This window comes from Uloborus diversus, chromosome 4 (assembly GCF_026930045.1).
Source record: "Uloborus diversus isolate 005 chromosome 4, Udiv.v.3.1, whole genome shotgun sequence".
Classification (NCBI taxonomy): domain Eukaryota; kingdom Metazoa; phylum Arthropoda; class Arachnida; order Araneae; family Uloboridae; genus Uloborus; species Uloborus diversus.
In genome coordinates this window covers 64865910-64893879 of record NC_072734.1, presented here as the reverse complement: position 1 = coordinate 64893879, position 27970 = coordinate 64865910, and the positions used below count along the sequence as shown (strand labels likewise).

General features: G+C 33.0%; 1 protein-coding gene across 1 annotated transcript; it reads right to left on the bottom strand.

Annotated features, from left to right (window-relative positions):
* Positions 1-25: 25 nt before the first annotated feature.
* On the bottom strand, positions 26-26461 carry LOC129220239 (uncharacterized). Its single transcript, XM_054854606.1, has 4 exons — positions 26235-26461; positions 20014-20188; positions 9436-9533; positions 26-666 (listed from the first exon to the last, which is right to left on the bottom strand). Exons 1-3 carry the CDS (start codon positions 26358-26360, stop codon positions 9436-9438), a joined length of 399 nt encoding a protein of 132 aa, XP_054710581.1. The 5' UTR covers positions 26361-26461; the 3' UTR covers positions 26-666.
* Positions 26462-27970: the final 1509 nt, after the last annotated feature.

Here is a 27970-nt window from a genome sequence, read left to right as displayed (position 1 = left end):
TGAAATGTAAAGAATCTTCAGAATATAAAAGTTAAATATAATTTAATATACAATTTCAAATCAACATTTTATAAAACACTTTGAAATAATAAAAAATCTTGAATCAATTGGTATATGAAAACCTACATGCATGACAAAACCTATAAAATACAGCATCAAACACTAACACGAACATTGATTTTCATATTAGCAATGCAAATATATTTACTAAACAGGTATGATTTTTTTTTTCAATGTTTTCTTTCTAACACTAATTACTTTTGAAAAAACAATAGCACAATTCACTATCAAAGGTTACCTGCTTTTCACCCCCCATCAAAATTGGATTTCACAGAATTCCAAGAAAAAAAAAATAAAAACTGATATTTTCCTTCGCACTCCTCCACTACAGTCGAAACGAAGTTTGTGACTAGCTCCTTCTGCGAGAAGTAGAGGTGGTAGTAAGAGATATAAAAGAATTAAGTACAAAAATGGAAAAGTTATTGTTTCAGAAATTTGAGTTATAATCCAAGATCATGGGTGGAGTTCCGGTCGGTTCCGAGGAGGGGAGGGGGAGGGCTCCGGCTCCCCCCCTCGGACAGCACGCAAAAATAATGCCACAAGCTGGAAGTCTTCACAGAAGTGGAAGATTTCTTTCACACATAAAGGGGGTGAATGGCGATCAACCTGCCAGAGAGAAAAATAAGATTAATCATTATACAGTCAACCAAAATACTAAAAATACAAATTATAGTTTTAAGAGGGATAAGGAATTGTCCAAAACTATGAGACAGTTAAAATTACACGTTATCCTGCTCGCCTTCCTGTCACAAACAAGTGTGACATCACACATATATGCTTGGATAACATGATTTACGAAAAGAGGCAGAGGGGGTAAGGTGAAGAGTAACACTATACAGAGTTCGTACAAGTCATGGAAATCCTGGAAAGTCATGGAAAAAAATAAGCGAATTTCAGACCTGGAAAAGTCATGGAAAATTGAAATTTTTATTGAAAGTCATGGAAAAATGTCTTGGACAAGGAGAAAGTAACAGTAACTAAAGGAACATTAGAAATCTTGAGTGATTTAAGAGTATAATAGCTCATAAAAGCTGTTAAAAGTAAAACATTGAACGATCCCAATATCAAATCAAAATTTTGAAATCTCATTGCATCCATTTCTGTCGCAGCCGCGCCTTTTTTGCGATGTGATTTTACTGCTTGGACATCACTTATTTTGAATTTACTGTTATTTTCAACACTTCTTATGTTTCACATTCTGCAGTAGCAAAATTTCACGTTCGTAGTTTTGCCACCCCCGCTCAAAAAAAAGAAAGAAATTCAATTGCATCAGAGTTTGATTCCATCACTCGTAAGAACTTGATTATTAAACTTATCAGAGTTTATCTTAATTTGTTGAAGGTTTTAGAAAATAAAGATCTTTAGTCAGGCAATAGAATACAGAAAGAGAAATTCTAATACTTTAAAACAGTAGTGCCCAACATATGGTCCGCAAAACTAATCCATGCGGTCAACTGCTACATTCTATGTCGGGAATCAAACATGTGGCTTTTAGTTCAGTTGCATACTTAGGGTAAAAGATCCGTGGGAAATTTCGTGAGAAAATTGCGAGACCAATCCTAATGCATTCCTTATGGCCTATATAACTATGCCTCACAGGGTGCTTTGCTTGAATTTGTGTCAGATGGCCTGTGTGACGTCATTAATCCAAGATGGCGGCTGCACTAGATATCGATGAAAATTTTTGGTTTTGACTCATTTTTAAGGCATATGAAATGTTTTCAACTTTTATATATTTAAAATTTAATTTATTATATTTCAAATTTAAAAACAAATTATCTATAAAATAAATTATTTATTTTGTCATTTTTGATTTTCGATACAGATTTTATGAACTTATTAGTAAACAAGAGCAGTTAAAAATATTTTAGAAAGCTTGTATGATAAAAATCAAATTTATTATTGCAAAAAACCTGTAAAATTATTTGTATACACTTGTTTTTGGTTATAAGAAGCATTTTTTTTAATGTGGAAAAATTTACAACTTCCATTTCTTAATATCAGAAGCAATGACAATTTTATTATTTCCATTTTTTTGTACTCTAAATAATGAACAAATTATTTAAACTCTGATTTCAATTCAAAAATACAGATTTAAAAGTAAGCAAACAGGTCTTACTTAAAGGGTCATCAATATCGCTTTGTTTGCTGTGCTTTTTACATAAGTCCTCATCATCTCCACACACAAAGTTCAGTACATGCAATGTTTTAAGATTTGCATTTGCATGAAACAATGCATTTGCCCTTTACGCAGCTGCATCAAACCAATTTCAAGATTGATTCATGTGCACAAGGAAGTACACATAACTGAAGCATAGAAGCTGTCTTTCTTTTCCCATCCGAAGTCTAAAGGTGAAGGTGAATCCGGGTGCTGCTGGTCAGCAAGATGGCACTCTAGTACATGATAATGCGCTCTTAAAATATATGGGGACAAAGATGCTCTTGTAGGAGGCAAAATTTCATTTTGAGCCTACTTCTTGGAAAACATGAACCAACAGTTTTCCAATATCTGAAATCTTGGTCAGTGGCATATACAAGGAGCAAATAAATTCTCCAATAGCAACTTTATCATTTGCACTAAATTCTTCGGTTGACCCCAGATGACTCGCGGCATCAAGATTATTTTTGTCAGCCGTCTTATAAATTTTTCAAAAAGATGGTTGTTTCCCTTCTTAGCAAGTGAACCTGTTGTATCACATCTTGATAGAGCATGGAGTCGTAATATTCCTTCAGTTTTTTTCTGGTCCTAAAGCTGTCATAATGCCTTTAATATCTCTTTGTGTTTTCTTATCCTTTAATGCTTCCCCATATGCTGAACATTTGGACTTGCTTGTCTTTGCAATTTTATAGGACGTTATTTCAGTCAGGGACTGAGGTAATGTCGAAAGGGAACGGGATGCTGAAGGTATGGTAAGAGAAAGTGGAATTTGTCTTGAGTCTTTCTGTTGATGAAGTACCATTACAATGCCATGCAAAGTACCTTTCCCATAAGATGTGTCTTCAAGGAAATCAATATTATCTGCAGCACAAAATAAAAATCTTGCCTTTTTCAAATCAGGAGGAATATACATCCCGTCACTATCATCCATGCGTCTTATTAACCCATTTGCTATCTATGTTTCCAAACTTAGAACTTTAGCATAATCAATCAAAACACCTAGTTTATGTAAAAAATCAATTATGTATTTGCTTCCAGTAACAGAGTAAGGCCAACACCAACTTGCAAAGGCATATCTAGGCGTGTCGATGAACAGTTTCTTTCGAAGCTTGGTACGGAGGCAGCATTTTTATATATGAATATGTGTGACAATCTTTTAGCTTTATTCAGCACGATATTGTCCTGCACCTCAGAAATAGAATTAATTTCGAATTTTCCTTTGCAGCACGATTTAAAAAACTGATCAACTTCGATTGGAACAGCATCAACTATCCGATTCTGTTCAAAAGATCCTGTAAATGTCCATTTCTTATCAGATAAAACTGCTTTGCGTAAAATGTTTGCCGCTTCAAAGATAGTTTCCATGTTTTTTCCAATGTCTATAAAATAATCTTCTGCATTAGGGTAATATCTGCAGTTTCCTTTAAAGATACGCGTTGCGACTCATATACACTTTTTGGATTACTAAATATAGGGTCATCAATTTCTTCTTGAATGAGATTTTTAATTTCTTTTTGCGTTTTATTTTTTCTTAAATTTTATTTGCAATTGACTGATAATTCATTTCAAGGTCTGCTATTGTAGTAAAATTTCCCTGAACAAGAAAATCATTTAATGCACACAGGAATTCTACGTCTGTTGCTTTATTAGAAATAATGTCTTGCGACTTTGTTACTACATCAGGATCGCAATTTTTTCGTAAAACATTAAATACATGTTTTGCCCAGCAATATTTATGGTGTAATATGTTCTTTGCATGAGGGTCTCCTGGATCTGCACAGTCACTGAGTTTAATTTTGAAAGTTTCATTTTTGGAAATTTCAGTGGCTTTTTTTAATTGCTGACCTGCAGGATCTGTTTTTATCGCCACCAATGGTTTTCTTACACCGCCTTTTCCGAGGCAGAAAAACCACTTATTTTTGTTGCCAACAACAATTTTGGATCTCGTGTGTAGCTTACAACATTGTCTTCATTAATGGAAGTAGAACAATATAGTTTATTCTTATCCATTTCGTGAAATCTCATACTTCTGTCCATGATTGCTTTATGAGTGCACTTCTCTTAGCATCCTGCATGCAATGATGCGGTTTTAATTTTTCAATTCTTCTACGGTCACATTCGTTAATCGTTCAGCAAGTAATGTATATACTCTTTGTCTTCCATTCTACTCTCTTCTTGATACATTCTAACACTTTATCATAACCAATGGGTTTAACTAATGGGCACTTCTTAATCTGACAAAAAATACATAGTTAATAATTAATTTGTAGCCTTGCTTTTTTAGAAGATGGAGGCAAAAAAACTTATGAGTTTCTGGGAGAGAAGACATCGTGAATAAAATAGCAGTGATAAGTTAAGGAAAAAAATAACCGTACTTGAAGATTATCAGACTATTCACCAACCAACCGACAAACGATACTTTCTCTACGCAGAAGCTTTCTCTTCTACTCTTCCTACAAATTCCTTAAGAGCACCAAATGTACGATATTCATATCCGGTCAAAGAATTTAGGAGGTATACAGGTTAGTAGAATTCTGTCAAACGATTATACAGTCGAACCTCGTTAAAACGAACTCAAAGGGTCCTTCAAAGTGAATTTGTCTCAACAGTAGCTCATTTTATCCGAAAAACAATAGTGTTAGGTGTGTTAAGTGATTTTCAACAGAAGGACGGGGATCGCAAATGTAGTTCGCTTTAGCAGTAGTTTGTTATAATCGTGTTCGAATTAACGAGGCTCGACTGTACTAATGTCTAGTGATCTCAGCCTGAAAATTAAAAGTATTTTTTACTGCGAAAGTTCACCCGAGGTACTTTTAAAATAGCTAATTCTGAGAGCCAAAGTGAAAAAAGATTTCAGAATTTATTTAATAATGAGTTAAACAAAAAAAATAAATATTTTGTTTTTAATTTATAATAAGATGAATAGAATATTAATCAAGTAAATTCACCAGAAAAATATCACAAAATACCCAAAAATTTACTCATAATTGCAAAAACTCATTAAAGCCGCCATCTTGGATTGATGACGTCATATAGGCCGTCTGACACAAATTCAAGCAAAACACCCAGTGAGGCATAGTTACACAGACCATTAGGAATCTATTAAAACTGGTCTCACAATTTCCTCACGAAATTTCCCACGGAATGTAGTATGCCCCCCTACTATTTAAAGAACCAAAACTGTCAAGTAACGTGGATGATTAAATGCACTGTTGAGACTAAAAGGCAACTTTTGAAGCAAATTTAATGAAACTTAATGCTGACTCATTCAACCTTTGTCCCATTCAATATCATTCTGCCTGTTTATAAATAAAATATCAGATATTTAAGCATCATCATATTCATTTCACTGCATTTTTACTTAAATTTATATGATGAAGACAAATAAAAATAGTTTAGTTTTTTAAGTGTACACCTATATTTTTCCCATTAAGAGTAAGTGCTTCAATGAGGCTGTGGCATTCATGTCGAGGTTTTGCTAATGCTCATTTCGAAAAATTATCAAGTTTGAGATTAAATAGTGCTAGTCTCTTCGAGTAACGAGGTCATGAAAATTTTAATTGAAGTCATGAAAAAGTCATGGAATTTTTCCATCCAAATAGAGTATGAACCCTGACCGTAACAAAGAGAGAAGGCAAGGGCGATAGTGGACTAGTAAAATTTTCTGGAAACAGAGTGAAATTTTCAGAAGCTGAGGAAGCTTGGGGTTCTCAATTTTTCTAAGTCTGCAGTCCCGTTGAACATTGACCCAAGATCATGCCCCCTCTCCCCTCCAAACCTCTGCACAAGGTCAATATAAGTAGTACAATCGGAAAAGAGAAATTCAAGTATTTAAGTTAGGATAACTGAAGTCTATTATTGAATGAAAATCCATATGTTACAGTATTACCCCCCCCCATTAGAAAACTTAAAATAAAAGACAAACTAAATACATAATTTGAGGTAATACAGGAGCTAGGTGAAGTTATCATGCAAAACCAGTCACTTTTATAACAAGGATGGTCGAGCTGCCATTGTTTTTGATAAGACTTTGAATATTTAGTTGCAACTGGGACAAGGCGACAGTTTATTTTCAGTGCCTTGCTCTGCTTTAACATTACCTATGCTAATGTTGAAAATAAAGATTCAGAGATGTGTAGATGAAAACGGAGCTGAAAACTTCAAAAAATTGTCATTAGTTTTGAAAATAGTTGCATTTGATCACGAAACTGAGCAGATTATACCTAGTTTCACTTCGTCATTTGATTTAAGAAACATTAGCACTTCCCTTGAAATTCTTTTACTAAGCTTGAGAACTACTGAATTAGCGAAATAAGACATTTTTTTCGAATGAATAACAAGAATAAAACTAGCTAAAAAAGGAAATAAAAATAAGCACAATAACATTTACTTTGAAGTGAATTACAATGAAGAATTTCATTAACCAGGGAATAATGTATGAACTTTGAGAAAGAGAGGCTCTTCTCAGATTTTTTTATGAGGAAAAGATCATAATTTCTTGGGAAGGTAATGTTACATTTGAATAGCTGGTTCATTTGAGTTTACTAAATTTAAAGCTTAAATAAACTGAAATTCTGTTACAACGAACTTCAATTTTTTTTTGTTATTTAACTTAAGCACAAATGGCAAATAAATCGGGACCAAAAACTTATTTCACCGAAACAGATATTTCATTTTTTGGCATTCATCGTAACGAGATTTCACTGTATGATAAACATTGAATATCGTAAAGAAAAATTTTTAGTTTTAAATAGAATAGTTTCAAAGTATCACCTTAGAATTATAACAATAAGAGATTAGTTTCTATGCTCGTAACAGTTTTAAGAAATAATTAACGTCACAAAATATCGATCTATACTTTAAGGATTACGTTAAGATATTTTCGATAATTTTTAAGGATGATGAAGAGACATTGCATTGCAATTGTATGCTGTACAGTGGAATCCCAATTTAACATACTTGGTCCAACTAGCGATGAAAATTGCATCGAGCAGGAACCATAAAATCCAGGGAGAGAGTAAAAATCTAAGCATATTTTAAAATAGCCACTTTCCCCCAATGGAAAAAAAGAAAATTCTGTAATCGTTATTTGATTTTACATACAATTTCATATTAACAAGTTCTTCACTAGCAATTTTTTTTTTTTACAAATATTCCTTTATTTGTATTTGCCAAATAAAAATTTTAGAGTTCTTATGCCTTGATAATAAAGACAATAAGAAAGAACAGAAAAATGACAGAATGGAATCAAACAGCTGAAAAACTAATTTCTCTCTCAAAAAAAGTCGAGTCTTGCAGAGGAAATATGATTTTGATTAGGCTTTGAAGCAGGATAACGAATGAAACTATGTAAATTCTGGATTCCACTGCATTTCAATAACGTCTTAAAATGGTACAGTTCCCCCACCATCAGAGTCAGCAATTTGATATTATATATAACAGGAGTCTGTAGTTTTAGTTGGGGTCGGATAGTTTGGTATCAAAGTCTAAAAAACTTATTTCACACTAAGCATTAAAAACTTGAAACAATGCTTTTGGTGACCATAAAATGATTAACATTTTTGTCTAAAATGTTTCTGAAATAAGTAGAAAATAGGCTGTTCGTCCAATATGTTAAAGCCCAATTGGTGAAAACATCTTATGTGATTGAGAAAAAATGGATATCATATTTGAAATTAGCTCATCTAATGGAATGAAAGTCACTCATTACCATAAAATCAGCTCTTCTTGATCCAAATTTTTCAAGCCTGTGTAATTTTAGACTAAACACTTTCTATTTTCTAACTGTTGCCAAAATCAATTATCTTTTTAGCACAGTTATAGATTATGGCATAGATAAGGACAAAAATCCTAAGAAAGCTATATACATTTTATGCTTGCTGCAGAGAAGCCTTGATTCTAAATTTATTATGATTATTATTAATATTGCTGTTTTAAGGCAATGAGTTTTTGTAACAATAGGTTTTATATTTAATCATTTAATGGGGAAATTACATGAAATTTATCATTTACCGTAATATCTCACAATTCGTACTAAATTTCAGAAAAAAAAAATTAAGGACTTTTGGAGGAGTTTCGAAGGAGCACTGATGGGCCGTCTTTAAAATGATGTCTAACTTTTTCAACATATTTGACCTCCTTCCCCTTTGTCAAAGTGTCACCTTACTCCCCCTTTTGTCACACGCCATATTTTTTTGAACATATTGTTATAACTGTAAGGTCACTTTCTCTTCCACCCCCCCCCCTCCCTCATCATCACTATTTCATGAACCTGTCTTCCCCTTAAGTCATGACATCACTTGTGGATGCCTCTTTTTGTAATATCATAACTGCAATTTACTAAATAATTGCTTTTTTAACACAATCACTTAATATTATACATCTACTTATGTATTTTTAAATAATAATTAGACAAACTGACTTTTGCTGCTGAGGGTTTCAGGAAGGGCAAAGCAATAACCATGAAACTTGAAAAATAGCCAAGCACCATTTAAGCATGTTTTACTTCACACATGAAATGTCTTAGTCATCTAATACTTTCACCTTCAACTTTTACTACTTCTATGATCAATTTGTGAATCACATCCTTATGAAAAAAATTATATGAAATTACTACATCAAAATCTTCCTTAAACCTTCGTCCCTGACGCGACGTTAAGTTGTCGATCGAAGCATTTTAAAAAGGAGTTTTGAAGGAGTTAAAGCCAAAATGAAGGAGTTTGAAGGGCCCTTCAAAAAATTTTCCTAGATGAAGGAGTATTGGAGGAGTTTTGAAGGAGCGTATGAACCCTGTTCTTTAAATTAAGTTTTTTAGACAAATTATAGCCTGTGTTTCTTCCTAATAATGTAGCTATCTATAGTGAAAAAAAAAAAGGTTAAAATCGGTCAAGCAGCTTTGAAGCTTACTCCGGACATACACTTACAGAAGTAGTCATTTATGTATATAGATTCGTAACAATGCTTTTCTCATAATATGTATGCAAACTCCAAAATGTAATAAATTTAGCTATGTTACTGGAGCAGCAAGTTATGTTTTGAACCCCATTTGCCTATGAGCTTTAGTGTGAATCTTGAGTATTACATTACAGTAATACCCAATACTTTATGGAAGGCGTACTTTACTACAAGATAAATTAAAATTCAATACTTTGTGATTGTATTTCAATCTCGGAAGTTAAAAATAAATATCTTGTTAAAGTGTAGAAAAATCTACTAACCTAATAATTATTGGATCGAAGATAATCTCCTAATTTTTCAACAACTGTATTGAGCTGTCCAGGAGGGAAACCATCAGTTGTTGCAGCAACTAGAAGACCTGAAATTTTCATTGCAGAAAATTACACAAGAAATCATCGACTACATCAAGCTACATAAATTTTTATCCCTTAAAGTGAGCAAAAACTAGAAATCGGGCTGAAAAATATAATTTAAACTATTTTTTATTAAACTTATTTTTCAACTATTTAACAAAATTATCTTATGTAACAGGAAATATTTTTAAAATTAAATTTTCCGATGAATTTTAGTTTGCTAAATATGTATGAACAATTAGTTTTAATAATCCAAGAAAACAACTTTTTTTCACATCCTAATGCAACGATATATTCATCTACAGATTAGAAATCAAAGTTAAATATCTTGGAATGGAAAATTCCATCTTGAATCTAAAATATTCTTAGAAAATAGGCTTTGCTATAATAGATACATAGCACCAATCCTTAACTTTATTTACATACACTTCAGACCCAAAACTCATGGTACATTTTAAAAGTATCAATAACTACACACATGTCAAAAAGAGCTTATTTTTTCTGAATGATTTCATAAAAATGTATCTAATCTTCCATGGACAAGATACTACAGACTATTTTGAATACTGAGAAAAACTGCACAGAAATTTTTATGGCAAGAATCTAGATTTCTTTTTTTAAGAAGTTAAAAACTTTCTTTTAATTATCTTCTAAAATATAGAAAATATTAGAAGCTTGATACAAATGGTGTCCAATCATGTTTTATAGTCTTGTTTTAAAATAGTTCTACATGTTAATGTATTAAAATAGTTCAACAATAAAGGCCTTTTCCTAAAAAAACCACCGTCCTAGGATTAGTTTTTCATTGATGTTCTACAGTAGGGTTTAAACAGAGTTTAAAAATTCTTTAGCAAAAGTGAAAATTGGAGAAAAGAGTTCAGCAAAATGCTAAAATTCAGCCTTGACATCTTTAAAGAAATAAATGCACAACTGGTAATATTTTTTAAAAATTTGAAATGAAAAATTCAGAATTGTTCTTAGTACTGAGGGAGCAAAATAAAACACCCAATAATGCAGTGATTAATTATTGCAGTGTGCATAATGAAATTATTGCAGTGAGGGGAGGGGGGACAATGCCCATTAAGATGAAATATTATTGAACTTAATAGTAGTTTATACGTGTTAGCTATGATTTATAACTAAGATTAAGTTCAATATTGCCATACTTACTTCCTCTCCTGGATTATGCATCTTTTCCCTCGTTTTTATTATATTAGGGCAAAAAGGCGAAAGTGCCTTTCGCAATCTTGATAGTATTTTCGCATTTTGCAAAAAATGCGACAATAGCGGAAACCTTGTCCTGCAGGGGATATCTGTTTTTTTTAGAAACAAATATTGAAATAATGTTTTTTTTTAATATCTTAAATCAGTTATCATTTGCAGATTATTTTACGCAATAAACCTGGCAACTGACAGTGATTAGGCATAGAATACATCTCTGCTACACAGACATAGCTAGGTCTTTTGCAAGACCTAAAAATGCTCCTTAACATTTAATAGCAGCGAAAAAAAAATGAAGACCATTTATAGTGTTCAAGTCCGTAGAAAACTAAATGTCTAAAGGATTAAGTGGACGATGGAAAATAAAATAAAATATACTTGTTTGAATTTCTAATATTTTGAACAGACATTTTTCAATAAAAAGGAATGGATGAATGAAGTTGAATTTATTGACTGGGTGAAGGTTTTTAACAATGAGATGAAAATGCAAAAAGAAATGTGCTGCTAATTCGACAATGCATCATGCCACAAATTTAAAAAACTGTCCAATGTGAGAATAGAATTTTTGCCACCGAACACCACAGAAATTCTGCAACCAATGGATGCTGGCATCAAATCTTTTAAGGCCCGTTACAGACGGTTTTTGGTAAAGAAAACAGCGGAGGATATAAATGAAAACTGTAAATGCGATGTTACATTCAAAGATGCAATTTACTTTGTAAAAAAAGCCTGGGGCTGTGTAAGTGAGGACACAATCTAAAACTGCTGGAAACATACCGGATTGATAAGAGCCGATGCAAATGTTGACCAATAGATTTTAAGACCCTGCAATTACAGCTTTTAATGAAACATTTCAAGAAGCGAATGAGGTGCTTAGCCTTGAAATTAACGTTGATTAATTTTTAAATATTAACCATGAGGAGCCAAAATTTGAAATGTTGACAGATGAAATAGTTAATTTTCTTAAGCTCCCGAAGCATCAGACCACAGCAAATTTGATTATGATGAAGAGGAATCTGAATCAAAAATCACCGGGGAAGCACAGGATTACAACAAAAAGCTTACTCTACTTTGAACAAAACTAAAAAAATCAACCGAGAAATGATTAACAATGTACTCCATCTTGAGAAAAATGTGGACGAATTATATACCCGCCAAAAAAGCAAAGCACTTTAGATGGTTATTTTTTGAAATATTAAACTGGTTCATGCTGGCAAGTTTATCCATTTAAATATTTGTTTGTTTTATTTATTACCTTAGCATCCATTTTCTATTATGATTCAAAGATCAATTGGGAAGGAAAATACATATTTTAACTATATTTTCTTAAAACCATGTATTTACAGACCCCGAAGTGGTTTTTTTGTAGAAAAAGTAGGAAATAAGGAATCAAAATAGGAAAAGTAGGAAAAATATCACTTAAAAAAGTAGGAAAAAATAGGAAGAGAGGACTACACACGTAAAAAAGAAACAAATCGAGCATAAATTTTGTTTCTAATGTAAAATATACCAACAGTATTTTTGATTTAAAACTCCCAAAAAAAATTAACAGCATTTTCAAAGTATTAAACAGATGTAATGAAAGACCGAGTCTCAAAGACAAAACGAAAGAAACAAGCTGACCTCATCAGTAAGAATAAAGTGGAAGAAACAAAGATATTGATAACAAAAATCTTTACTAATAATAATGTTTAAAGTCTCTTTGTCTAGATTTCTGGATATCTGTCAGGATCTCTGTGACGCGCATAGCGCCTAAACCATTCGGCCGATTTTCATGAAATTTGGCACAGAATTAGTTCATTGCATGGGGGTGTGCACCTAGAAGCGATTTTTCGAAAATTTGATTTTGTTTTTCTACTCAAATTTTAAGAACATTTTCCCGAGCAAAATTATCATAACATGGATGAATAAATTACCAAGTTATAACATGGAACCATAATATGGACAACCAAATTAACATAGCAAATTGGCGGGAAATTCACCGTCCATTACTTGTAAATATACAAGCAAACCAAATGACCTTTTAATTTTCTACTACGGGCAAAGCTGTGCAGGTTCCCATTGGTATGAAAATAAAATCCAAGCAAAGAAACACCTTTCAACAAAACAGTAATAAAAAATTTTAAGGGTTAAAGAATAAGATATTATATAATGATCGTAAAAAATTAATTTAAAACAAAAATTTTGGGTGCAATAAAATCATTTTTGTTAAAGATTTGTTTTGTCAAAAACAAAAACACTTCTTCGAGAGCATCCATTTATCATTTGAAAATACTAACATTTTCAGCTCCTATTTGTCATAACCTATGATCTAAAAAGCAAAGCAAATATTAAACTAGTTTTAGTTAAAAATAATCAGCAGCTGACATGCATTCTTACATAAACAGGGGCAGATGTTTGAATTTGAAAAATAAGGAAAAAGACTGAAAATGCAGAGCTAAAATATTTTTTTTTTAATAAAGGACTCAAAATTAATGATTAAATAATTAAAACGAAATAAATAACTAAATAAGTAAACTATTATTATATTATGTATTTTTAGCATTCAACATAAATTTTTGTTTCAGGCACGTCATTTATGGGATCAGTGTGGTCAATAAAATTTGCATTCAGTATACATCCTTCGCTAGCCATCCCTAGGGGGGAAACATCAAAATGACGGGCCAGTTTTAATACAAATCCAGTTGTGCCAGATTGGGAGAAATTTCTCCATTTTGGGGAAATCTAGTGCTCTCTGGGAAAATTTTGGGGAAATGGGTTTTGAGGGGAATTCTTTGGGGAAAAATTTTCTTGGAGAAAACATGGGGAAAAAAATTGTGATTAAATTTGCGTCTTGACATCTGGTAGTTACATTCAAACAGCGTTGGTTTAGCTTTGCTCAACTTCATGGAATTCGCATTTCGTATTACGTGGAATATTATGCTACGGAAATTTCATTAATAGTTTTGCGTGAGTAACTAGTTGATACGTGAAACAGGCAAAAATAAGTGTATGAAGAATGTTCTTTGATAAATATATACAAAAATCATAGTTAAAATGCACATACAGAAGCAGAGTAGTAAAGTGAGTAGAAAATTTTTTTTTGGCTATTTCTTATCTCTCGGTCAGGCGCTTGTATTCATGACTATAGTGGCTTTGCCCGTAGTCAAAAATTAAAAAGGTATTTTGGTTCCCCTGTATATTTACAAATAATGCATGATGAATTTCTCGCCAACTGGCTTGCACATGTTACGGTTCCACATTATGATAACTTGGTAGTTAATCGTCCATCTTATGATGATTTTGCTCGGGAAAATGTTTTTAAAATTAGAATAAAAAAAGGACAAAATCGAATTTTTGAAAAATCGCTTAAAGATGCACACCCCTATGCTACAAACTGATTCTTTGCCAAATTTCATGAAAAACAGTCGAACTGTCTACACAGAGATCCTGAGAGAGATAGACTTTCAGCTTTTAAAGATAAGATAAAAGAAAAAAAAGCGAAAATGGGAAGAAAAAAAGTTGGGAATTTCGGGCGGGGGGGGGATTTTAAGAGACAAAAATATCAGAGAAAGTATTCATTTTATAAAAATAGTGACAAAATAATTTTTGTATTTGGGGAATTTTGATAGAAAACATCGCTTTTTGGGGAAAAGTTGGGAGGGAATTGAAGAAATCTGGATTTGACCATCTGGCAACACTGTACTAATCAAGCTTGGGGCTCTATCCCAACTTTTAAAAATGTGAAGAAATAAAAACGAAATCTCGCATTTAAATTGATTCTCGATTTTTCTCCAAAAATCGGGAACGTTTTGCCCATCTAGATTTTGCTTTTTTTTAAAGCAAATACTCGTTGCAAGGAAAGAAAATAAAATTTTATAATCATGTTTACAATTTAGAATGAACAATAATCATATTTATGTATTAAGAAGTTAGTTTCCTCGATTATTTTTGAAGTGTAAAAAAGCAGTCGAAAACTTTGTACTATGGAATGAGTAAAAATGACAACAATGTGTATAAAGTACAAATAAAGTAGTATAAAAGAGTTCAACTCTTATACTACTTTATTTGTACTTTATACACGTTGTTTTCATTTTCACTTATTTTTGAAGTGCTCCGTTTTTGCGAATTTGTTATCTGTCGCTTTTATCTTATAATAAAATCAATAAAATATGTACAGCGTACAGGTTTCCTTTTTTGCTTCCTTATATTCCTTTTAAGGTTTTACATTGCCCATCTGTTTAAATAGAGCTCCATTTCACTTGTAATCAACCATACAAAAAATTGGCGCATAGGAAATTCGGCCGTTTACATTAATTAAACCTTCTAATTGACTGGTAAATAATATATAATTGCATTAGAATGTGCCAGTATCTATTTCTTTGTTTCATTAAAACAGTAGGACTGAAGTCGGGACGATAAAAAAAGTCATAAACGCCGCAACGGCAAAAGAGTCGCTTACCTAAATTTAGCTTTTAAACACGCAGATGCCGCGGCATTCCTTCTAGAAATTACTGAGGTCAATCAATAAAAAGCTCAGGATCCACTTGTTTCTTTTACTTTTTAAAATTGAAACATGTGGAAAATTATCAGTGCGGTATTATAAAAATAAGAATCAATGCATAATTAGAAGTGCTATACTAAAGAAAGAAAAAGTAGGAAAAAAAGGAAAAAGTAGAAAAATAAGGAGAGAGCTCTAAAAAGTAGGAAAAATAGGAACTCTTCGGGGTCTGCATTTATGAAGGATAGGGGAACCTCGTTAAGCCGCCACCCTCTAGTTTCATCAAATTTTGGCCCGTGTCTAAGGTTGGCGGTTTAACAAGGTTCGACTGTAATATGTCTTTACTTTTTTAATTTGTGGAAAATATTATCAAAAAATTATTCAGGTTGAGATTCATACCTTTATTTTTTGAAACATAGAAATAATTAAAAAATCTTTTGATGGTACATCTGCTCAGTTAACATTTTGAATGTCCAAAAAATTGTGCCTTTTGGCAAAGAAAATATTTAAGGGTATTTGTAAAGCATTTTTTCATAATTTGTCAATTCTTTTCTCTATACAATATTTTAATTTAAGTCAAAAAATTTTGAGTTGATTAAAATGAAAGTTATTTGATGCTGAAGCTTCAAAGTTGAGGTCTGTGTTTGCTCCCATCTTTTGAGAACTGTCCATATTAAGGTTAGAAAAAAAAACTTAACTTTTTTCTTAGGGATTTATAATTAAACATTGTTTTTAAAGAAATTTTATTCTCTAATGTACTTTCAAGTACCCCATCAAAATAGTCGGCGATAGAGACAAAACACCTGCTGGTGAACTTGCAAGTGATACCCTAATACACTACAAGATACCATAACATAAAAAATATTAAGTCTGTGCACAAAGCTCTAAACCATCAGAAAGTATGAAAAACATTATAAATAAGCAAAATTTTTATTATACAATGCTTTTATATTTTAATCATGTATATAATAAAGCTGGAAATTAACGGCTGCTACTCACCACTGGTCGCCACGTGGCAATTACTTGCTACTCTTGCTTAGTCACTACTTGCATTCCCAATATATCCACATTCCCCTCCCCCTGTTCCAAGCTATCCTGATGTATTTCTTTTCCCCCATCCCTAGAGGGAGAAATTCAGCAGTGCACAGTTTTTGCACTTTGAACCCTGCACGTGCCACACCTGACTTGATATGGCGAAAGCTTTCTGTATGCCTATGTTTAATTATTGATGTTAAATATTTTAATTTTATTGTTATTTGAAATGCACTACTGTATTTTCCTATATATAATCCACAGATTATCTGTTAAAAAATGCGAAGTTCGAGGGGTCTGGCCAGAGCAAATTTGGGTCCGTTAACGGACCCTTCACAAAAATCCGATCAACCAAAACGGACCCTTCACAAAATTCTGATAAACAAAAACTGATCTTTCACAAATTGTTTATTGAAAGAGCAAATCTCAGATTAAAATAATACAGCATATTTCCTGTATAAAAACGATAATGGTTGGAATCTTTTTTAAAGTTAAATTAGAGGAATCAACTTATACAAAATCAGCTAATTTCGCAAAAGAAAAAAAAAATCGGCACTTTTTTGATGCTCCTGCAACCATAAATAATTACTATGGCCAAATAAATATAATGCATGTTGTTGGTTTCTTTGAAAGAAATTAACAGCTGAAAGTCAGTTTGGTTTATAATTTTGCTTGTTTGTTTTATGCAGCGGGGGTGTTGTTGTAAACTTCTTTGAAAAAGCGTCAACATTCTCTGAATAGGAGTAGTAAGCACTTTTCTCCCCACTCATGATTTAATAATCAATAATATACAGCGAAATGAACTTAGAACTTCAAAGGGTAGTAGGGGGAGATGTGATCACTTCAGATAGGGTTACCAAATTCAAACTAATCACCACGTAGCATCTGTAGCGTCTGTGTCTAGCGGTGCGATGTTAAACTGTTATTTTGGGAGAAAGTTATATGGGTTTGATTTTTCAATGCTAAAAAGGATAATTAACTTAAAATAAACTCTTATTTACCGTTTTTTTTCCATAGATGCCTACATTTTGAAAAACGAAATCTTTTTACATTCGATATGAGAATCATATTTCATTCTTTTTTCTAGCTAACTTCGCATTATTAGGATGCAAATAAATGAAAAGGGTTCTTTATTTTTGTAACAAAGCTTATTTCAGGTTTTTAAGGCGGAATTTCATTTTATTTTACGCGTCAATAATTAAAATGCTGAATCGATCGTTTATTTTTTATTTTATTTATTTATTATTATTTTTGCTTCAACTGTGTCCAGATACGATATGTTTATCATAGGGCTCTAAAATGCAATTCTAAAATAATTTTATCCAAAATATTTATTTTACAAGCCGTTTTTATTCTTTTGATGCCTTCACTTTGAGGATTGCAATCTCTTTGCATCCGCTATGGGAATCGGATTTTTCGCATTTTCGATGTTTAGTACGCTTAGTTAAGAAGTAAACAAATAAAATATTTTTTTATTTTTGTAAAAATCACGGAATTTATAAGTTTTAAACGAAACTATGCTCTTAAACAGTGTCTTGGGTTAAAAATTTAAATGCTGAACCCCTGACTGAATTTTTTTCTTACAGATGTTTTAAATACTATACAAATAACATTTCTAGTGTAATTTAACATGATGTAGAATGGTAGATCAATATTGATACTTGAGGGGTGCCCATCTCCCCAGTGAGCGATGCCTCTCCCCCCCCCCCCCCAAATACTAGAAAAGCACTAAAGAATGATATTCTCAACAGAAAAGAGGGAAAACACTCAACTTTAAGTGTCAATGATGCAGTTTCCACCATCTCAAGAGTCTAAACTTTCGTTTTTGCAAAAAAAAATTTTGCAAAATTTGATTTTTCAAAAATATTTGATTTTTCACAAAATTATTTGATTTTTCACAAAAAATGGACCCTGTGAAAAATCCTGGACAGACCCCTGAGTTCATGATGTGCAGATTATACACTGCCGCGGATCATTCCATCCGCAATTTTTTTTTCTGAACACCAACACATTGAACTTCAATATTTACAGGATTCACACCTAATAGAGACTGTATGTTTATTTTGCAAAGCTTTCATGTTTCTTCTCGCTGCCTGCATGTTGGTTACTTTACATCGCTTGAATGTTCCTCTTGAACAATTCAGGTAAGGTAAAATAAACAAGAATTGAATGAATTAAGAAGGCCATTTGCACAAGTTTAGATCGTTTGTTCCTTTGTTTTGACTGTTTTTCAAGAAATTAGCATACTACAATCATGATTTCAAGAAGAAATTATATTTTAGGTAATATTTCAGAATAATTTTGATTATGCTTTCAAAGTAAATTACCTTTTCACGTTTTTAGTGAAGTTGTTCAAATGATATGTTAAATTGAAACTTTATTTTTACACCATATTATCCGCAGATTTTTTCTCTGCCGCAAATTATACGAAGTTTTTTCTTCTTCAAGCAGATTTTAAGACTTGCGTATTATAGGCTGCCTGTGGATAATACTAATAATTTTGCACAAATGGATAGGAGAATAAGGGAATGAGCTAATGAAAATTTTAAATCATCAATCTTATTCAACAAATACCAGTTAATGATACTCTAGTGCGACGCTACAAGTATGAACAATTTCATTTTATACATTTTGTTCTCAATATCTTAGATTCATTGTTATCAAGTTTATGAAATGTGAATGTTTAACAAACTCATTTCTCTTAAGATTTGAAATAAAGAGAAACATGTCGTGCAAGATTTTTAATGTCTTTTACCAGTCATATTTAAAAACTAAAAGCATTTTGCATACATCTAAGATGTGCTCATGAATTAGTTGGCAGGTTACAGAAAACAATGTTTAATCGCTTATGCACAAAAAAGTAACAACTCAAAGCATATTTTTTGGGGTTCAATTAGAAATATATAATAGATTTAGATGTTGCTTACAACAAGAAAATCATAAAAATTTCTATGGTTTGCAAAATGATTTACTAGTGCTCTAAAACCGAACTTTTTCCTTGTTTTGCACTGTACTAAAAGGATTTTTTTTTAGTCTTTTCTGTAAAAGTTTATGTATTTTGGTTATGCCACCTTTTTTGTGTATGAGCGATATTCTGATGATACTTTTTTTCATTAATAAAAAATTTGAAACAGTTTCAGTTTTAAAAAGTGGCTACTAACTTTACAAAGTGGTCACTAATAAAACAGTTTACCAGCCACTGGCTACTAACCAAATTTCCTAGTTTTCAGCTTTAGTACTAAGAGCAAAAGGTTTTTTTTCAATAATTTATCCACCTATTTTTAAGATAATCAATTAATATCAATATTAAACATTAAGTTTTTAGGCTATGCACATATTTACAGCAAAAGTATTGATACACTCCGCGCGTGTATATTATCCACTCAGACAATAAACTAATAATTATGTTTGTTCAATGGTGCCAATTGGTATTTTTAGTCCCATTTAGATTACAAATCTGCTTAAAATATTTCAAAAGAAAATTTCCAAATGTAATTGTTAGATAAAATAGAGTTTATGTAAAGCAAAATATATTTTTTTTTTCATTTTCAGACTTGAAACAAAATAGAGTCTTTGTAATCTTGAACAACAATTTCAAAGAACCCTGAACCAATAATTTGTTTTCGGGAGGTTACCCACATCTTTTGATGCCTATAGTTTAATATGCATAGTTAAAATATCAATTCTTTTTTGGATAGCATGCTTAGATCTTCGGTTATTACTAAAATCATAAATCTGTCTTGGAAACTTACATGTGTTAGTGGCAACAATACATAGCGCAGAACTTCCTTTTCGACCTCTAATTAAAGAATTTTCAGCAGATAGGCAAAAGTATTTATCCCCTCCAAGATGAATGCCAGCTTCTGTGAAAGAGCCAGGATTGGATCGCATGGTATCTGCAATTACTTTTAATTCTTGCTGCGTCACCTAGAATGTAAAAATCAAAAGATTTCAAATTGAGCATTTTCCTGAAAAGTTTAATTCCCCAATTCAATTTGAAACAGACTGGGAAAACACAATAAACTTCCTATTCTGTAAAAATTTATTTAATAGTTATTCAAAATATAAAATCTCACTTTATGTTATCTCTTATTTCAAATGAAAAAGGTAGGTTTGACGACCTTAAAATCTTACCAAATTTGAAAAATGACAAATATTCTGTATGACCATTATTTGTTTTAATGAAAACATGATTTTAAATTTTAATATAGTGATGTTATCTCTGAAAAAATATGGAGGACACATACATCATAGGTGCAAGTTTGGTGATGCGTTCAAGACGGAAAATATTTTGAGCCCCCCCCCCCCCATGCATGTTTAGGGGGAAATTTACGAGCATAAATGTTGTAGATTTTGACTGCGGCAGTTTTGGAAACTGCGTTAACTTTGAATTTTTCGCTTTTGATTTTTCTTACAACATGGACTTAGTTCAAATTGTAATATTTAAGCGTTTTGATATCGTCTTTCCAAAAACCTAAAAACCAACAATAATGGGGAGGGGGGGCTGGGGGCTCTCTCCCAGAACGTTTTTTAAATTTCGAAATTGAAGTTCCAAAAACGCAATTTTAGACGATGTTGGATGATGTTAGGGGGGTAAACGCGTTTGGGGCTCCAGACCATTAGTTTTTTGCCGATCGTAAACCTTTTTCTTGCAGCATTAAAGTCGCTTGGGACATAAGTTTTTCACTTTTGCAACATAAATCAGTTCTGATCGGAAAGTCTACCCAAAATTGATGCGATAGGCGATTGATGAACTGTCACCATTCACTCCCCCTCCCCTCCCCTAGTCTTTATTTGTAAAAGAATTCTTTTATATGATAACAAGTGTTAAAATTAGCAATAAAAACAGCTTCAGTGAAGTAGATATATTTTTAAACGAGGAACACTATCCAATACTCATTAATTAAAAGAGCAATAGGGGAACTGAATCCTGACCCAAGGGAGGGCTCCCGAATCATGGCCCTCAAAAGGCACTCAAATACAGCCTAAAGTACCGTTTTAAATATTTCAGCATCGAAAAATTTTCGAAAGAGAACTCCCGAAACCCTCCCTCTAAGTTTACCACATATGTTCTTAACTTGAGTTTTTAAGGCTTCAGTTTCTAAATTTTTTCAATTAATAGTACACCCTTTACCTATATACATGACTAATGACAGCCTCAAATTTCAATATTTTAATTTCGGAAACTTTTTGAAAAAAGCTTCCGACTTCCTCCCAACTTAAGTCATCTAAAGATAGCTCAAAACAGAATTCTTAAAACTTCAGAAACTATAATTTTCGGCGGAATACCCTCCCCCCCCTCTTTGTGTGAAGCAGGCACATTAAAGGCGGTGTAAGTTTGTGTTTAAGATTTCTTTTTCTATTGAAGAGCAACTCTCCTCCCCACATTGCCAAAGACAACCCAAAGTTTTAAGACTTTAATTTCGAAAATGTTTCGAGAAAGACCCGATTTTCCTAATTCTTTACTCTCTAAAAAATAGCCAAAATAGCATTTCAATACTTCAACATAAAGAAATTTTTGGGGGAGAGAGACCCCCCCCCGGAACTCTTTCTCCTAAGTTTACTAAATTTGACTTAAATTTGTGGTTCCCCCTTTTCATCACCGAAGTTTTTAGAATTCATTTTCTAAAATTTATCGAGAGGAAGTCTTCGAATTCCCTCTTCTTAAGTCCCCCAAAGATTACCTAAAGCAGAGTTCTGAGTATTTCAGCTTTGAAGGGGGAGAGAGACTCCGAACCTTACCCTCTATTAAATACACCGCCAGCTCCGTCATTTCCAGCCGAGGACTGCAGTTTCGTGCTTATTAGCACTTATCAACCGGGCATAGGAAAGTGACTGAGCTGGAGATGGAGAAACCTCTTAAAGAAGCCAAGAGTTCCAAAGTTCTGCTTTAACCCTGGCTATTGGGCGGTAATTTACTGAACTTACCGTCTATGTTCATTAAAGATGGTCTAAAGTTGCGCTTTTTAGACTCTAGTTTCGAAATTTTCGCCTAAAGAGAGCATCCCCAACCCCCTCTTGACATTGCCAAAAACAGCCTAAAAGTTTTAACACTTCAATTACATTCACTTTTCGGGAGAGTGTTCCAAATACCCTTTCTCTTAAGTCATTTTAGTATAGCCTCAAACAGTTATTAATGCATCAGCTACAAAGCATTTTTAGTTTAGAACACCGAAATCATCTCTCATAAATTCACCAAAGATTGCCTAGATTAATGTTTTTAAGACTAGCAGCGTTTCTTCGCAAACTCGTGCTGCCTTTATTTTTGTCGTTTCCTTTCTCCCCCCTTATTTCCATTGTAGCGAGTGTTAGATTGAAAGTCATTGGAATTTAGTGATTCTTAAAGTTTTAGAATATTTTACCAGAAATATGTCAAAGATTCAAGAACAGACGCCAATCGGTGTTTCAAACCAGCTTGAAATTTGCCTACGATTCTTTCCAGAATTCCCATTCTCATTAAAATCTTCAAAATTCCCGATAGTTCCCGTTTTACCTGGTATGGGGGTGAACACCCTTTGGCGTGCCGTAAACATTTCATCCCGTCAGCAATCACTCTCAACCGGTAATTCAAATTCAACTCTAAGACACTTTAAGAGGGCACATAATTTTCATCTATGCGTGTAAAGTTAAAAAAAAACCGCAAATGAGAAAAAAAACGAAAGGATGATCGAAAATTGCAAGTGAAAAATAAAGGGAAAAGGCGATCAATTAAAAAAAAAATAACAAGAATAGCAAGCAACTCCACGGTCTGCAATGCAGTGAATTGGCAATAACAGAGCTCCTAATAAAAGTCAAACAGCATCAGTCTAAACACCACTCCTCCAAAAGCACATTGCAAACAAATCAAGCCCATGGCGGAAAATAGAGAGAATGTCGATGTAAATTCGTGGTTATGGAAAGGTCCAGTAATTAAAACATATTTTTCAAACGCTCAATTTTTTTTTTTATAGTAAAAACTGAAGGATAGTCATCGAATTTCTTTCCATCCCGACCTCCGTCTCGGAAATTTTGTCCAAGACGGAAATCCGTCCTGAGACGGAAGATCTTGCACCCATGACACACATAAGCAGTGCTATAATTTGAAATATTATATGGGAACTTACCTTGCAATTTTGGAGGATTTACCAAAAGAAAAGATGGTTTTAAACAAATTTATATTTTATTTATATTATTTTTACAATAAAACTAAACTGTGTTACAACAGCCAATGTGGACCATGACCTACTACGCGCATCTCAGTTTACGAGACTAGTGTTCCGGGGACAAGCCAGAGTTCCGGTTAGGTGGTCAATCAACTCTGAACCCCAAGGGTTTAGATCCCAAGCACACATGGTATTCATTTTGCCAACCTACTAAAGGGATGAGAGCAAAGGCGACCGTGCCTAACCCGAGAATCAAACCTGGGTTTGAGACGAATATAATTATTTCCTATTTTTCTCCATCTTAGAAAAAAATCAGACATCAAGCTTGCTCTCTAAAGGCACTATGGCAAAAAGTTAAATTATAGCAACTGTGTGTCATTACAGCCTACAGTAGAATCCCTAAGTTTTCTGTCGGACCAATGATTTGCTTCTTACTTGGAATTCATAAATAAAAATAATTTTAGAATTTTTATGCTGAGAATCTCTGGATCCACTGTAGGGACACCCTTGATTATTTCTTCTTAATCTTCATTATCAAAAATAGGTAGTAAATCTGATATCGAACGAATTCTTGATATGATGCGACTACAAATGAGTAACCATCTCCTGGAAAATCTTCAAGATCAGTTTCGGCTGCTCTAGTCCTCAATTGTCATGATGCCTGATAGAACTGTCACATGAAATCCTTCTCCCAGACAAAGGACAATTATTAGACAGAAAAAAAAAGAATCTAGAGCTGCTTAAAACAGCTATAAAATAATTTCATCTTGGAAAAAAAAAAAATAAGAAAAAAAAGAAAAGTCTTGTGAATGAAAAATAATTTTGAAAAAACCAAAAATCCGGGATCTTAACATTATCGGCACAGCCTTCATCAAGAATCAGCAGAAAATTGCATCAGAAGCGGGAAATCATTATGAAACTGACAACATAAAACTGGGGTCCTACTGTATCTCCCCCCCCCCTTGGGCTCCCTCAGTCATGGGGCTGTATTTTTTATTGGGAAGAACACTCTAAGGCAGAATCACTTTAAAGTCTTAACAACCTGGCTCAACCTAAAGCTTTACATTAGTGGTTTATATTCTTTCGAACAGTACAGGTTTCTTATATTTTCCAGCAGATGCAAAATGAATGAAGCCATAACTATAAAACTAACATGTCTATTCAAACTTGAAAGGGAAAAATGCAAACATTAAAATGTTAACTTATCCAAACTGTCAGATCTAGGGGGGAGCAAGCCAGAACCCTTGCTTCATATGACAAATTGTGGGAGGGCGGAAATTCACCCATTTCTGCATTAGTTTCATTTGAACTCAACATAAAGACTTTGAGGAAGATGGACAAGGGAGGTAGTTTTGAATAGTGAAATGTATTTGGGAGGGCGGGGGGAGATCCGACACCATTCTGACTTACAACAAAATTCAACTTGCAATAGGAGCATTCCACGGTATTTTTGACATTTATGTAGAGTCCATAACGCGACCTTTTTTGCCATAACTTTTTAATTTACTGTTTGACTATCATATTATTTTATTTAAATCTCTTCTTACCAATACACCAGCTCAAAATAAAATAATTTGCAAATCAAATGGTAAATTAAAAAGTTATGGCAAAAAAAGGTCATGTTACGGACTCTACATAATGTCAAAAATACCTTGGAATGCCCCAATAGCATCCTTAAGCCGTGAATTGAACAAGTTGATACATAAATATACAAATCGATATTTTATTGTAAGAACACATTACTTGGAGAATGCAACTAGAATTTATTTGTAGAGAAAATTCTCTCAAATATATAAACATAAACTACAATTTGTTATGGTGAATAAAATATGACAACGTATATAAAGTACAAATTCAGAATGAAAAAGGTTAAAAAACCAGCAAACAGCTGTTTCGGCACTCTAAAATACAAGTGCCATCATTAGTGCAATTAAAAACGAAGACAGGTTCAACCCGTTCTTCGTTTTTAATTGCACTGATGATGGCACTTGTATTTTAGAGTGCCGAAACAGCTGTTTGCTAGTTCTTTAACCTTTTTTCATTCTGAATTTGTACTTTATATACGTTGTCATATTTTATTCACTATGCAGTACAAAGTTTTCGACTACTTTTTATGTATACAATTTGTTATATTAATTAAAAATGATTATTTAGACTGGACTATCTGAATAATTCAATACTTGCATTGATTATTTAAGACTCATTAAAAGGCAGTTCAAAATAATACGCTGGAATTGAAAACGTTGACCATATAAGGTGTATGTATGACACAGTTGCTAAAAGACAGCACTTTCAGAAATTTCAATGGAACGTTTGACATTTTAAAATTTCATGTCTTTAAAAAACGGTAAGCCGGGACTCAAAATTTCTGCCACGTGTGTAGCCTGGTGTAATTTTCGCTGCAATAAGCATAATCAAGAAAGTAAGAAAATTGTCAACTTTCTTATAAATAAATTTCAGTATTTCGGGCTTCAAAAGATTTTATATTATTGCTAAACTGGATGCAAAACACGTTTAAGTTGACATGCTTTTCAAAAAATAAAATATTCAATCACAGACTGCTAAAACAGAGCAACAACAAGCAAATGCTGTAAAAGTTCGGAATTTAAATACCCACACTGTGCCCACAAATTAAGAGAAACCCATTTAAAAATACGGCACAATTCTAAGGTGTCATTGAATAAATACACAGATTAGGAAACAATTTTCATTAAACAGGAAAGATACGAAAAATGCATCTAGTTCTTTTCGATTACTATAAATGGACAGATACCATAATGCATCAATTGGTAAATGTATAGTTAGGGTTAAAGACCATGCACGCGACTTACCGGCGGAACGCTCGAGTCTTTCTCAAATTTGGCCCATATTGCTCCATCTTGTAGACCAGCTATCGCAGCTAGTCTACATGAGACTTGAGCGCAGATTTGGTTGTCTACATAGGCTTGCCAAGACATTTTTATAAAAATATGGACGCCTTAACAAATCTCAAGACTAGGTAGAGTGCAGACTTGCACCACCCAAACGCTTGAAAAGAGAACCAAGAATACAAAGAGTCAATAGAGAGACACATCCGTGTTTTTACAGTCATTTAACAGTGAGTAGTATTACAATTCTCCGCTAGGGTCTAATGCCATCTCACGTGTCTTAATTTGCATGTTTTTAGGGAGGACGGGTTTTTTTTAATTGATAATGGAAGGAAATCAACACTATATGCTGGAATTTTTAAAATTAAAAAATTAAAATGACCAAAAATCGGAGCGAAACTAAAATGTTTTTTTAAGCTGTTTCCGCTTTTTTTCTAGTTTTCATGCCATTCAGAGTCCCTGCAGTTGAAGCCAGAATTTTTTTTGGAGGGGGATATGAATTAAAATTAGTTGTTTTCCGTGGTTCTTTTATTTATTTACTTATACAGAATCTAAGCAGCTTTACATATAAAGATGACTGCGTATCAGTGGCGGATGGGTCCGGCGGGCAGCTTCTTCCTTAAAAAAACTAGTGAAAAAAATCTGTCGCCTAGAAGATGCGAAATCAAACCACTTTGCGACATTGGAAAATCTAAAATTGGTTTACTCATTTTTGTAAACGAATTTCAAATCTTTGTAAAGATCTTAGAAACACCCTTGCCTTCTTTAAAAAAAAAAAAAAAGAAAAGAAACGTCGACTCCTACATGACGAAAGCCTTCTTTCTTCCCTTGTGGACCGGCCCACCACGCACTCGGCGCCAGATTAAGCAATCGATTAGCACTATTAGCACCCCACCTCATTAGCCCTTTCATTGATGATAGCCGATAACCATTTCACGGCCATCTGTGTACAGGGTACAGGGACAGGGACCAGTACAGGAACAGTACTTGGGACGGGACGGGAAAAGCAATTTGCGGAACGGAAACCGCTGTTTTTTATTCGAAGATGCAAAGAGAGAGGTATTTTTCTGAGAGTGAAGCCGAAGGCTGAAGGGTCGGGATTGTTTCCTGGAATTCTTTTCAGTAATTTTTGCTTTAGGGTAACTGAGGATTATACCACATCTACCACTTCCTTTTTTATGACTTTGTGAATAAAAGGGATTCGCGCTTTGAAACTTGTAGGCACCGGCAATCTTTTTTTTCTCCAGTTTCGAGGCAACAGGACTGAAGAATGATGGAGTCATTTGTAACACGTTTTAGCTCTAATTAAAAATCCTTTTAAAGTTATAATGAAATTGAAATTCATTTTGATGATTCAAACAAAGGATTTTGAAGAGCAAGTTTGGTTCGTAAAAAAATTTACTTATTTCTAAAACTTTTACTTCAGTTATCCATTACCGCTTTTAATTTGTAAAAATGTTTGGAGAGTTTTGTTATTTATACTATCATTTCCAAGGCCGGATTTACATTTTAGTTGAAAGCTATTGCTTATAACGAAAAGTTGTGTGAGTTGTCTTTCCTTAAAAAAAATGGAAATACTTGAAAAAAATCAATTTTATTTTCAAATGCTTGAAATTTTGCAAAAATGTGGCTACAAGCCTTGAATTTTAAAATTTCTAACGAATTGGAGTTGATAAGGGGAAGGAGTGCCAAAATATGTT

Bases quoted from the DNA above. Each gene is read 5' to 3' on its own strand.
- LOC129220239 (XM_054854606.1), bottom strand. From the start codon at position 26,360: ATGTCTTGGCAAGCCTATGTAGACAACCAAATCTGCGCTCAAGTCTCA. The intron at 20,189-26,234 runs GTAAGTCGCGTG...TTTACATTCTAG, and splicing joins AAGACTCGAGCGTTCCGCCG to GTGACGCAGCAAGAATTAAA. The intron at 9,534-20,013 runs GTAAGTTTCCAA...TGAAAATTTCAG, and splicing joins TATTGTTGCCACTAACACAT to GTCTTCTAGTTGCTGCAACA.